The sequence below is a fragment of the Rousettus aegyptiacus genome, unplaced genomic scaffold (assembly GCF_014176215.1).
Source record: "Rousettus aegyptiacus isolate mRouAeg1 unplaced genomic scaffold, mRouAeg1.p scaffold_m13_p_7, whole genome shotgun sequence".
Lineage (NCBI taxonomy): Eukaryota > Metazoa > Chordata > Mammalia > Chiroptera > Pteropodidae > Rousettus > Rousettus aegyptiacus.
Genome location: NW_023416310.1, coordinates 99435590 through 99449162, shown reverse-complemented (window position 1 = coordinate 99449162; position 13573 = coordinate 99435590). Strand labels below are relative to the sequence as shown.

General features: G+C 46.3%; 1 protein-coding gene across 3 annotated transcripts in view; it reads right to left on the bottom strand.

Moving 5' to 3' along the window:
* Nucleotides 1-13573, bottom strand: part of SPOCK1 (SPARC (osteonectin), cwcv and kazal like domains proteoglycan 1) — a 451375-nt gene that overhangs the window by 130934 nt on the left and 306868 nt on the right. For all 3 annotated transcript variants that reach the window (XM_036225148.1, XM_036225146.1, XM_036225147.1), the window contains one exon: nucleotides 11498-11612. In XM_036225148.1, coding sequence (XP_036081041.1) covers nucleotides 11498-11612 — 115 coding nt within the window. The remainder of the gene's footprint in view (nucleotides 1-11497; nucleotides 11613-13573) is intronic.

The window sequence follows — 13573 nt, the reverse complement described above, 5'->3', positions numbered from 1 at the left end:
TTCACCAAAGGCAGGTACTGCCACATCAGCATCACGACTCTTCCCCTGCTCTGAAAGCTTTCTTCATGGCCAGTGTTGAAGGAGAGAAGCTGGAGCCCAGATAAGTTCCTGCTTGCCTCTGTGGCCTTCAGTGCTGGGGAGTTTTCTGGACGGGTGGCCAATAACTATTGCCCTGTGTTTTCTCCAACACTTGTCTTTCCTGCCAGTGTCCTCCCACCCCTTCCCAAAGGCCAGCTCCAACACCACCCCTCTCATGTACAGACCAGATGAGCAGAATGTGTTGCCTCAGGGAATAGGAAACCAGCGTGTCCCGGTGCGATCCCAGAGCAGAACCTGGACCAGTGTGTAGAAGTTACCAAGAGAAAACCCTCTCAGGAGGTGGGCAGCTCATCACCCAGCCCCTCTACACCAGCTTCGCCTTGGGACAGAGAAGATGGGCCCGTAAGAATGCTGTCTGCTACCTTCCCAGGCTTCCTCCTAGCTGAGCGGGTAACATGGGCTGGAGACAGTCCTATCCTGTCTTATTCTATAGGACAAAAGGGCAAGTCCCATGGGCCAAGGTGCAGAGAAGTCAGAGCTCAGAGAGGAGGCATCTGGAGCCTTCCAGCCTCCTGGATGAGGCAGGAGGATAGATTTAGGACTGGGTCAGAGGAGCTTGGGCGGGGGGGGGAGTGGTGGGCATGGCCTTCTCCAACAGCAGGCAGAGCGGGTACCCAACACGTGTCCCTTTCCTTCTTCCTTCCTGAAGGCAGATCCAAAGGCCATTCTGCAGCACTCTGAACAACACAGACCTCCAGCTTTGAGAGACTCAAGGGCTCAGTGAGACAAATGACACCTTCTCACCACCAAGTCCAAGCCTGTGGCCCCAGAGAGCAGACCTTTAGATGTGCCCAGTCACTTAGTACAGAGAGAGGATGGCAGAGATGAGGGCCCAAGAAGCAAGCCCTAGGGTGGGGAGGAGTGCAGAGTCTGGGGCACATTGCTCTCTTCTACGAAAAGGGCTATTTTGACACCAGACTGACACGTTTCCTCCCGTTTCCCCGTAGAGCTTCACGGACACTTTCTGGGCATTTTCTGGGTGTCCAGGAATGTGGTAGGTTCTGTGCAGAAAACAAAAGAAATGGGATATACTTCTGCTCTCTGATATAATCAGCCCTGACCCTTACTTGGAGCTCTGCTTTGCGCCTGGCTGACCTTTCAGCTCCCAGCTAACAACGTCAGCCTAGACCTGCAATGTCAGCTCCTCCCTGACTTAACTGACTCATTCATCCATCAATATGTTGCGAATCCCTACAGTGTGCCAAGACCTGAGCTTGCATCCCAGAGGGGATCTGGACATTACAAGTAAGTGGATAAGCATAATGAGGAGGGGAGTGTGCACTCTGCCAATAGGGAACTTACTGATCACGACAACTGAAACCCCCCCCCCCCCCAGAACATTGAAAATAGCAAGGCCTTTGCATCTGTGAGCTCATGCAAGTCTGAGAAACTCTGTGAGGCTGGCAAGGATTGCTCCCCCATCTAATCGTTCCTTTGGAAATGATGGGAGACTATTAAGCACCTACTATGTACCAGCGCTATGCTTACTGCTTTCCTTATCACGATGCCACGATGTGGGTTTTAAAGTCATCATTTGATAAGGAAACGGATAGTTCAGGAAAGTGTTTGGAGGGCAGAGTGGCTCTTAAACAGAAGATGGGCTTTGGGGCAGACTTGCTCAGGTCCCCTGTCTCTGCCCCATAAGGCTGTGCAGTACTGAGCAAGTCATAATGTGTCTGAGCTGGAGTGTCCTCACATGTTCTTAAACTACTAGTTAATGCTGTCCCTTCTCTGCTTTCCTCTTATGTCCCAACCCCAACTGCAGCCACAAATGGTTGCTCTCCTCTTAGAAACTTATTTCATGAAATTTTTTATTTTCCAGCTTAGATTATGTACATTTGTGTCCCTACTCCCTTCTATTAGGCTATAAGCTTCAATAAAGAGATCTACAGGATCTTCACATGAGCACATGCAAAACACTCTCTCCCTCCCTTCCTCCCCCCCTCATCCCCTCTCTCATGCGCGCGCGCGCGCACACACACACACACACTCCTTCAGCTTCTTTCACACAGCACACAATCTGGTTTAAAGAACGATTATTCAAGAAAATTCAGTCCATCCTAAGCCACACAATTCTGTCATTCTCCCACTTAAAGCCATGCAAGATGTCCCTTCACAAATGGCCTGAGAGGCAAATCTGCCCCATGGCCTTCAAGGCTCTTCTGGCTCCGCTTCCCTCTCCAGCCTCATGCAGCCAAGCCCCTCAGTCACTGTCCCTGCAGCGCAGGCCTCTCCTCTCACTTCCTTGAGGTCACCGAGTCCCTTCCCCTTCCCTGACTCAAGTTTTGCAAAGGATGTTCCCTCCTCGTCGAACATTTGTCCTGACTCTACCCACCTGGCACCCATCACCTTTCACCTCCCCTAGAGGTCTCCCCCATTCACCCAACCTAAAGCGATGCTTCCTTTTGGCACCCTGTCTTATCCTGCCTACTGCTTATCATAATCTATTATATACTTAATTTATTTTTATCTGTCTTTTCCAATAAACTTTATCTCCACAAGGATAGACCATGTCCAGTCATATCAGAATTCAAAACACACAGCAGTGCATAGCAAATGGAAGGCACAGTAAATATTTGTGAAATAAAGAAATTTTCAGATGCCAACGAAATGGAATCTGAATTAGTGACCTTTAACCCATCATCACTGGTGTATGTGAATTGATTTCTGAGAGCTAGTCCTGCCAAAATGATGACGGGAGGGACTCAAGTTCAAAAGGCCTTCATCTCCATCACCGTATTCACAAACAGCCTCCCCTGACATCTGCCAGGAAAAGGAATCTAGTTCCAGGCCAGAGGGGAGCCCTGCCCCCTTTGTCTTCACCTGGGAATTCTTCATTGCCATGGGAGGTTTGGTCCAGGGCCTCCTCCTTCCCATCAGGTAACTGGGAAGCATGACACACACCAGCACCTCCAGCTGTGGCAGGATCATGGCCAAGACAGGCCGGAAGAGGGGACTTTCACTACTCAACAACAGAGCCACATCCCTTTCAGTGTGTGCCTGTGAAAAAACCATTTAAGAGAGTGCCTTGGAAAGGTACCAAGGTCCCCAAACTAATTAACTTTCATCTCTTCTGTCCCTCTGCATGGAAGACCTTGCCCTCCTGCCCATTCTCTCTGCGAGGAACATTAAAGACAGAACATTAGCTTGAGAACATTCTATTTAAAACAAAAGTACTTCTAAAGATAGCTTTGGATGCCTGTCTAAATCATCCCGAGTCCATTTTCTGGCCCCAGAACTCACATGGTCAGTGCCCCAGATGGGCCCTACTGTGGTGTATGGTAGCCATAAAGAGTGTCTTTCACGGTTCGTCGGTTGAATTAATCAGATATAAAATGTCTAAACTGAAAACCTGCGAGTTGGGATCTTAACGAGTTTAGGCAGAGCAGCAACGCAGGCCACAGTAGATTTATTAATAACAAAAGCAAAGGAAAGAGGTTTCAGAAAATTAGAACAAGTTAGTGAAAGTGGGAAAATTCAATCTGATCACTTTTGAATAAGAGGATGATGTGTTTTGTGAGGGGCCACACATGCATTGCTTGGACACCTAGATACTATAAAGTGCCTCCAGATTATGTGGGCGCCTTCACTCAGTGAGCTGCAGCGGGGCTTGAGCTTGTCTGTTTCTTAGTGTTTGGAGGCGGATGTGCTAATATAATGATTTACACCTGTGTGCTACCCAGCCGCCCTGAGCCCTGGTGGAAAGCACACCTAGTGATTATCTCTTCAAACCCGGCACACCCACCTCAACCTCCACTAATCGACTTAAATCTGATGCCTGAAATATACATTCCTTAACGTGCACAGACACCAATAAACAGAACAACTGCAGCCCTGTCTCTGTAGGCAGAACCACAGAGCAGGGCGGGGCACTTCATGCTTTTCAACAGAGATGGAGGGAGGAAGAGGGAGGCCACTGCTAAGTTAGTCTGTGCCCTAGAAACTGCCTTTCCCAGCTTCGCAGACACTTGGCTTTCTCACTTTCCAGCAACTTGGCATCTGGGCACGGGCACACACTGGGAATTCTACCATAAAGCAAAACAATTCAATCTCCTCCAGATAGGACATAGCTAAAAAACACAACCAAACAAACAAACAAAGAAACACGATTCCGTGCTTTGGGGCCCACTGGAAATAGGAACTGCCCCAGCTGGTGGAAGGACTTCCTTAGCAGGGCAGCCTGGGAAGGGGAGATGCCAGCCCAGTGGACGGTGCTTGGGGGGGGCTCTGGTAGGGCAGAGGCTCTGGTCCGTTTAAGCCACACCCAGAAACTGGCCAGCCAGGCAGAAGGCCATTAGACTTACTGGGAGACCTCATCTGGTTTAAAACAAAACCAAAAACAACAACAAAAATAAGGCAGAGCACGATATGGGTCTGGCAAATTTTACTGGCAATCGTGACTGATGTATTTTTTTTAATGCATTTATAAAACTTGCCTTGTGAATTTGCCTCACAACATAAGATCTGCCTCTCCGTCCCCCCGGCTCCAAGGGACTAGAAATTCCACCCAATTACTCAAATCTCCATTATGAATTGCCTTTACTCTCTGCTACTCTTGTCATCAAGATTGTCTAATCGATACCCTCAGTCTAAGGTAAAAAAAAAAAAAAGAGAGAGAGAGAGAGAGAGCGAGCGAAGGCAACTGGCTTGAGTTAAGAAATCTTGCTCAGTGAAGGCCCCAGTAGCAGCTAGGCCCTTATGGGCAGACATACAGTACTTGTTTTTTTTTTTTGTTGTTTTTTTTTTAAAAAAGGCTATAGTTTAAGGTTATTAAATATCACTATGTTTAAGTGACATGTAGTTTGAAGGGTTGCTTTTTAAAAACAAATGCAAAGGGGAAAAACGAACCCAGTATTGCTATGGCACAGAAAAGAGACAATAGATTTAACACATAGGCCCCCACTGAGCTCCCTGTAAGGAGCAGGAATTGGGAGAGAAGAGCCCAGGCCTGTGCCCAGTGGTGCCTCCTGGACTAGGAGCAGATTGGCTGGTGGCTGGTGGGCTTCAGCACTGCAGGGAACTTCTACCAGCCAGTAAGAGCTCACACCCATGGCTGCAGCAGAGGAGGCCGCATGGCATTCTTCCATTCAGATTCTAAATATGCCCCTTCCCGGCCCTGTGCAATCAAGGCAGTTACTTTTAAAAGCTCAATAGTCTCATCTGAAAAATGGGGATCATAATACAGACCTAACTGACTGTTGGGAGAAGTAAGCAAGATCCCTTCTGCTATGTGTGCCTAACACAGTAGGTGGTCAGTTAATGGCATCCCTTGAACTAACTATTCTCCCTTTGTTCTTCACAGTGCCCAGTATCAGGACTTTGCAAAACAGACCGTAGTGCTTTTTCTTTTTATAAAGGTGACTGATTCGAAAGTGGGCCCCAACCCAAAATTCAGCTTTAATTCCACAGACAGCCTAGAAATAGCACCAAGCCCTCATTACCACCCTATCCAGACCCAGAACCCACAATGTGACAAATGAAGATCCCCCAAGGCTGAAACAGAACACAAGGCAATGCACGGGCCTCCTGGAGAACTGGTGTGACCGGCGTAAATATAAAATCATACTGGGGGATGTCGGCATGATCGCACTTGAGTAATTGCCAATGCCTCGAGTTCCGAAGCACCAGAAAGCCACCCAGGTACCTAGGAATCACCCACCTTCCACGTAGCCATTTGTCTTCCAAACCAAGAGAGATATGTGTATGTATAATCAACTCATTCAAAGCCCCTATAGCGGGAGGCAGTCTTTGTTGTAAAACAAAACTGAGATGAAATAACCATCATCCTTTCAAATATCCTCTGAGAGTTTGGTATTTGAGGCACATTCTGTGATGTACTTCTCTCTGACCTCAAACACTTTGATTCTTTTTTTCAAGTTCACATAAAAGATAGAAAGCACTCAGATTGGTCTACTACACTAGGAGCCTCCACTGAATCTGAATTCTTTGCTGCTGCAGAGAATTCGTTGTTATTCCAGATAATTAGGAAGTGGAGATAAAGGGTCACTGCGTTAGAAAGGCCTAGCCCATTGAACAGTAGGCTCCTTATTTAAAACCAGATTAGTTACTACTGCTCCCCAAAGGCTTGCAAGGGTGCACGCCTTTCTTCCTCCTCACAGTGCACTTGCAGAATCTGAGAATATGGCTTGTCTGGAAGGCTTACAACAAATGCTTCAATTTTCCATTCTCCAAATAAAAATCAATGGCAACAGAGAGGTAAAATCAATGTTCAGTGCTCTGTAGGGAGAAGCCCCTGCCCTTCCTCATCTCTCACCTACCCAGAACAATAAATCAGAACCAGCCATCCTGACTGCAGCCAGTCCCCGACTGCACAGTCCTCTGCAGGTGGTAAGACTCTCTGTCCACCCCTCTGGCCCTTACAGGGTGTTTTCTTTAAAGCCTAAGAGAATATTTTTAAAACTGAAGTCAGGAAGAATAACACACTGCTGTATTAAAAACTCTTCCTCCTCAAACAAACCCATTTGCCAGGAGGATCTTTGGCATCTAAGACCAGAGTTTGTCTTAATTGTCTCTTTGCCCTGAGCATCCATTTTCCATTATCGAGCCTTAGCGATTGCTCAGGCATTTCATCCACCTGCTCCCCCAGACAACCAATGAGACTTACTGTCGCCATAAATTAGCTTGCATCATTTCGTATTTCTTATCAATGGAAATCATATGGTACATCCTCTTCTTTTTTTGGTCTTCTCTCACTCAGCATATTTGTGAAATTCATCTATGCTGTTAGGTGTATGAATAGCTTACTTCTTTTATTGCTAAGTAGTATTTCATTCTACTGGATATACCATAGTTTATTCATTCATCTGTTGATTGCTACTTGGGTTGTTTACAGCTTTTTGCTATTGCCAGTAAAGCTGTTATGAACACTCGTGAGTGAGCCTTTGTATAGACATAAGCTTTCATTGCACATTCTAGATACAAATCTTTTGTCAGACACATGTTTGGCAAATATTTTCTCCCAGTGTGGCTTTTTTAGTTTTCATAACAGTGTCTTCTGAAGGTCGAAGTTTTTAATTTTGATGAAATCCAATTTAAGGTGGGTTTTTTTTTTTTGGCATTTATAGTTCATGTTTTTTATGTCCTATTTGAGAAGTCTTTGTCAAACTCAAGGTTGCTACTCCTGTTTCCTTCCAAAAGTATTATAGTCTTGGCTCTTATTTAGGTATGTGATCCATTTCAAGTTATTTTTTGTATAGTATGTTAATGTTATACATCATTAAAATTTAAATATAAAAAGGTTTGTAGAATCATAAAAATACTCATTTATAAATATTAACTGAGAAGAGGCCAATATAAACTTTTAGGCATCATCAATAATCAAGTTTTTGACAAAAAATAAACCAGTAAACAAAACCTATGACTAGAAGAATGGAAGGAAATATTCTGGAATGTTTTAATTCCTGTTTTTAGATTATATGACCATTGCCTATTTCTTGTTTCTTTTTACTTTTCTATATTGTCAGTGTTTTCTATAAAAAGTAACAAGTACCATTATAAAAAATACAATATATTTTAAAAGTCACCTAAGAGAAGGCTTCCTGATTCCATGTTGCCTTCACACTGCTCTCTAGTGTATAAATGACCTGTGTGGAGAACCAGAAAGGCAAATACACTACCAAAAATTCTCCTTTTCCCAAGCTTAACAGCCGGAAGACATAAAACAAAGAATTTCCAAAGAAAATTCTCCAAAAAGAATGTTAGTTTAGCTGAAGCCTCTAGAAGAAATCAAATACAAACTCACACCCCAAAACTACCCTAATAAAGGAAAAGAATTCCAGCAGGGGGAGGGCTAGTTGCCCCGCCTGGACCCCTACCCAAAATTGCTTGCCCTGAACTCTGCAGTCACAGATGTGTACATCAAACCGCTGGCTTCTCCACTCAATCTGCACAAGCAAGGAAAGCTAATGAAATTGTCTCATTGATGTGCTCACTGTCCTATCTCAGTCTGCTTCCAAAGACAGCCTAAGTCTGCAGCCTCATAATCAGCCCAAGGCTGGCCTAGCCGCCTCTCCATGTGTGTGCCCTCCTGCCTGCCTGACAGGCAGGATTTGCCTCTCGAGCTGCTGCAGAGCCCAGACTGGCTCATGGAATTGCCTATAGATGTTTCACAGAGAGATAGATTACTTCCCTGACTGATGAATATGTGCAGTTGTCAACATAGTCTCCCTGGTCAGAGGGGACCCCTGAAGTATAATGTGGAAGGACAGCTGTTTCATCTGGGAAGGTGTCCAAGACCCTAAGAAGAGGATGCACTTGGCTGATACGGTGAGCCGAGTAATTCAGACTCTGAGAGGGAGGGGAGGGAGGCTGGACCCCCAACCGCAGCCAATGCCATTGCAGGGCCTCCCCAGTTCAGGCTGCCTCCAAAATCCCAAGAAGGGAGTGGCATACTTCATCAATCAGCCTCTTCTTTGGATTTGCTTTTCCAATGAACAAAGGGACACTATTATCAGAAATGCACTCATCTTCTTGGTCCTTACCTGCTGTGAGTCACAAAGCAAGTGGGCAGCAAAAGTGACACTGTGACCTTCACACTAAACCTCACACGCTTCCCCAGGCAGGAGCTGCAAGGGCAGACTGGGAGGGGGCCAGGGCACCTGGAGCTCCTTTCTTTCAGGAGGATGCTACTTTGGGGCTTCCTGGCTGACCTTCCAAAACGAATCAGACAATAAGAACAATTACCTGCTTTAGTAATTAGAAGAGACCTGTCATTATATGGTGCTAGACCATGTACTTTACATATCTTTATCTAATTGAACTCTCATGCAAACACACACACGAAATACCCTATGTGAGGATTTGTAAAATTTACTACCCATGAACCCCCTCTGTAATAATTACTAGATAATGTATTCCAGCAAATAGAAGAGGCCATAGAAAAACCCATTTTACAGATGAGGAAGCACAAATTCAGGTAGTAATTTGCCAAGGTCACATAACCTCGGAATGGAGCTCAGATTGGTCTCATTTCCAAATCCACGCTTTGAGACACTGCAATTTTGTGGTCACCAGGAGATGAGGACTACACTTTCAATGCAGGCAAAAAGGTGTTGGTGCTTCATACACAGAAACATGGCATGCCCAGAAAAACACCATTTACATCTGGATCGGCTTGAATACCAATGAGTTTGCTGCCTCCATCTCAAACAGATTTGAACTTAAAACTAAAAATCTCTTATCTGGCACTTTCAGAAAGGTCTATATTCTAGGAGGAAACAGACAATGGACTCTCAGCATTACACACACACACACACACACACACACACACACACACACACACCATCCCCATCCCCACCCCCGATGGCTAAACAACCTAGAGCTCTATTCCAAAGGGTATTTGGGTATGTGTGGCAAAAGAGGCCTCAGCCTTGCTCTTTCAGAGAAGGAAGAAATCAAGGGTGGCAGGAGAATCTAGGATAGTTTTCTCAGAGTATGTACACTTTAAAAAGAATTTATAATATAAAAAAAAATTATTTTTTACATTCCACTCTGCAACGAACTTGCTTTTCCTTGAGGCTGGAGACAGGGTCTCTTGTTTACCTCTCTAGCCTTGGTGCCTGACATAAACCTGGCACACAGTGGTACTCAATGCCCTTTTATTGAATGACAATGAATAAATGGATAGACAAGGACAGGTCAAACGAAGAAGCCAACACATGGTAAACTTTGGATCTAGACGGTCCTGGATATGAATCATGGCTGCCATTTTCTTGATATACAAGCAAATTACTAATACCTCTTTGCCTCAGTTCTCTCATCTTTAGTGTGGAATAAAAAAAATACCAATTTGACAAAATGGCTGGAAAAATTCCAGGATGTAAGTGCTGAGCCCAATGCCTGGAACATGCTAGAGTTTTGGGGGGTGAGATCTGTCTTTACTTCCAGGGGGAGCACTCTTGTCTGGGAAAGAGAAAAGATTATAATAATTCACACCTCAGTCTTACAGAGACAAAGGTTGACTATTTCTAGGTGAGCACGGAAGCTAGGACTGTTGCTGCAGGCAGCATGTTTGTAGAGGCAGTGGGGGGCGGGCATTCTGCTCAAAGGGAATCACGTAGGAACCACAGTGGTCCCTGACCTTTTTGGCACCTGGAACCAGTACTCCTATGAGAATCTAGTGCCTGATGATCTGAGGTGGAGCTGAGGCGGTGAGGGTAGAGCTGGGGAGCGGTTGCAAATACAGATGAAGCTTCACTCACTAGCTCGCTGCTCACCTCTTGCTGTGCAGCTGGGTTCCTAACAGGCCATGGACTGGTACCTGGTTCACGGCTCTGGGGTTGGGGACCCTTGACTTAGGAGACTGAGGATAATTAAAACATATCCAAAGAGAAGCAGCCAAAGGGGCCAGCATTGCTGAGCCTTCATGAACTAAGAAATGGGACAGGACACATTTTGCAGGGTTCCAGGGCCGAACCGCTACTAAGGAGCAAAGGTTATAGGAAGGCAGATCTCAGTGGGAATCGAGTTTCAGAAAGGCTGCTTTCGTTGCCTAAGGTGATGCAGGTGAATGGCAGAGCAAGTTGCCGAATCCAGAACCAGGTGTCACCGGGTGTCACAACTCCCAATGCCCACTGCCCCACCTCTCCACTGTCCAGGCGGTACAAGGAGAGGGGCAGAAGCGGCACCTTTCTCGCACCTCTACCTCATCCAACCCCATTCTTAAAGAAAGCCCACTCTTTGTGTTTCTGTGTCTACTTTCTTGCTTTGAATATTTTTGCAGGACTGAGACAGAAGTAGCCTAAAATCCAGGCTCGATCTGTCATTTGTAGACTCCTAATGATAACGCTGGGAGTGGGTAGGGGTAAGAGGCAAAGACTTTAAGGACCCTCAAGGAGTGTGGGGAAACCAGGTGCTTCCTCTTGAGGAAAGAGCAAGACATGTTCCCAGGAGGAATGCTGGTGTAGTGCTCTGGAGGTAGCAGGATCCCAAACCAGGGCCCCCTAGCCTGGCAGAGATGCCCATGTCCTTCCTACATGGTCATGGAAGCAGAAAGTCCTCGGGCCTCAAGGGACCTCGAAGGATGTCCACAGTGAGGACTTTGGTAGCAACCAGAAGACTGAAGGTTCACTGCTGTTTTCTTAGCCAGAAACTTACCGGATCCTAGGGTCACCTCAGGAGGAGAAACAGTGCCAATAATGACCAAGAAAAGATTTTCTATTCCTTTGCTCAGGGTCAAATAAAGTTGATTTAAAGGAAATAAAGATATTGACATTCTTCGTAAATCTGGGTTTGAACAGCATGGCAGGAATGGAGGCATCAAGTACCATTAAAAAAAAGGCGACATAAACATCTGCGCCCCTCTGCCTGCTGTCCCACTCAGATGTGGGGTACCCTCAGATTTACCAGCTGGAGAACACCTCCCAGCCTCCCGCCTTACCTGGGGAGCAGGTGCTTGCGGCTGACACACAGAGCAGTCTGGTAGTCCTGGGTCACACACACTTTGTGAGGGCTGCACTTTACCTTCAGGCAGGGGTCTTTGGATGGGTCCAGGGCTGAGGCAAAAAGAACAAGAAGAGGGCGGTTAGGGTCGCCAGGGAAAAATTAATTTCTATCTCTACTCAAATAGACAAGTGGGAAGTAAACAGACCATGTGTTTGCACTCTGCTTTGTTTTCTTAGGCTGGTGCAGATTGCTGTGAAAACCCAAACCAGGGGAATTCTGTGTCTACTGCCCATGTTTTTCTCAGCATCAGGATAGCGATTCCTTTGCACCGTGGGGAGATTCAGTACCTTCATCTTCAGCGGGAATTACTTTTAAAATCCTTTAGAATCTTCTATGCTCCAAGGACCAAGAGCTACTTTTCTCTTTGGTTATTTGTCTGCTATTGCTTTTGATGACTTCGTCTGTGCCTAGTTTTACTTACTTCCTATAATATAAAAAGTCCTTGAGGACAGTGTTTCTTTGGCTTTAGCTCAATCTACATGGACAATGTGCATAAATAAGTCTATTTTTAAGTTTTGCGAAGAACTTCAGGACGTGCAAGATAGTTTTGTGCCACACACAGTTACAATACAATACGGAAGGGGAAAAAAAGCCTACCCATAAATATTTATTGTGCTAGGGAGAATCAGATAAGGGTCATGATGGGCATATAAAGTGATAACAGAGCTGGAGAAAAAAAAATAGAAATCAATTTCTGGGGCAAGGATTAATGAAGCATTAATGTGTGAATTGGATCTTGAAGGATGGGCAGGACTTTGAAAAAGCAAAGAGAGAAAAAGCACCCCGGCTGGGCGGCCAGCACACTCCAATGAGGGGAGGCAAGTCTGGGCCTCATGAGATATTCCATCTGACTAGGAAATGTGTTCTTTGCATGCGAATCATGAGAGGGGGGAAAGTTGATTCAACCAAGTCACTCGAGAAAGGGTCTCCAAGGGCAGCAGTAAATATATTGCAACATTTCCTAGAGCAGACAGAGCGGCAGGCCCTGGGCTCATCAGAGTTCCACATGCTTAGGCGGCCAAGCTCATCACGCACAGAAGGGGCCACAGGGGATTCTCTGCAAAACAAAAGCAATGGAGCCACCTCCCCGCCCTGCGGCCTGAAGCCTGTTAGGTGGTGGATCTTTCGTAACTGCTCACCACAGCCAGGGAGGTGATGCTTTCCCATGTCCTCCCCATGCAAACATTTGGTTAAACAAATCGGCATCCAGACAGGGATAGCAGAACTGCTATGAGATGTGCCGTCGTCCCCTCCACCGCCGGGCCCCTCATCCCTGGTGACCCCCTGCTCTTCGAGGAAGTCATCACTTTTTCAGCCCCGGGCCCAGAAACTCAGCCTCATTTTCTTCAGACAGCTGCCGGGACCGTCTCAAGGGACCTAAACACAACCATCCAAAGGCATTTCTGTTGCTTGAAGAGCTCCGGCGGCTTCCTCCACTGCAGCAGCTTTGGCTACTATAAATCTGCATTCTCAGTCAGGTCAACAGTAAGACTGGGGTCCTGGTTGGTGCCCCAGGGGAGTCGCCTGGCAGAGACTACTTCCGAGGGGATGTACCTGGCTGCTATGCCTTAGCAAAAGGAAATGGCTGCAAGACAAGAGAGGCTGATTTGAGCCCCCGAGAGAGTGTTCACTCGGAGTTCCTTAGCTGAGGGCTTCCTCTTGTAGGAAGATGCAGGGGGCTTGTGTCTGCTCTCAAAGTCCTCTGAGGCTGGACCTCCGGTTAACTTGCACCAGGAACTTCCTGGTCCCACATGGAACTCTCTTGGTCCTGGGGACGCCCACAGGAGAAGTCAGGAGGCTGGTGCATCTCAGGCCAGTGATCTCCTTGTGCACTGTCCCCCACCCTAACCCAGGTAGCAGTCCAACCAACTTAGATTTGCTTTCCAAGTCTCATCCAAAAGTGAGCCCACGATGAAGAACGATGACTAGATGACCACTAATGAAGGACTGTGCCAGTCCTTTACTGCCCCTTCTCACACTTTTCAGCCACCATAGGATGAAGTAAAACATA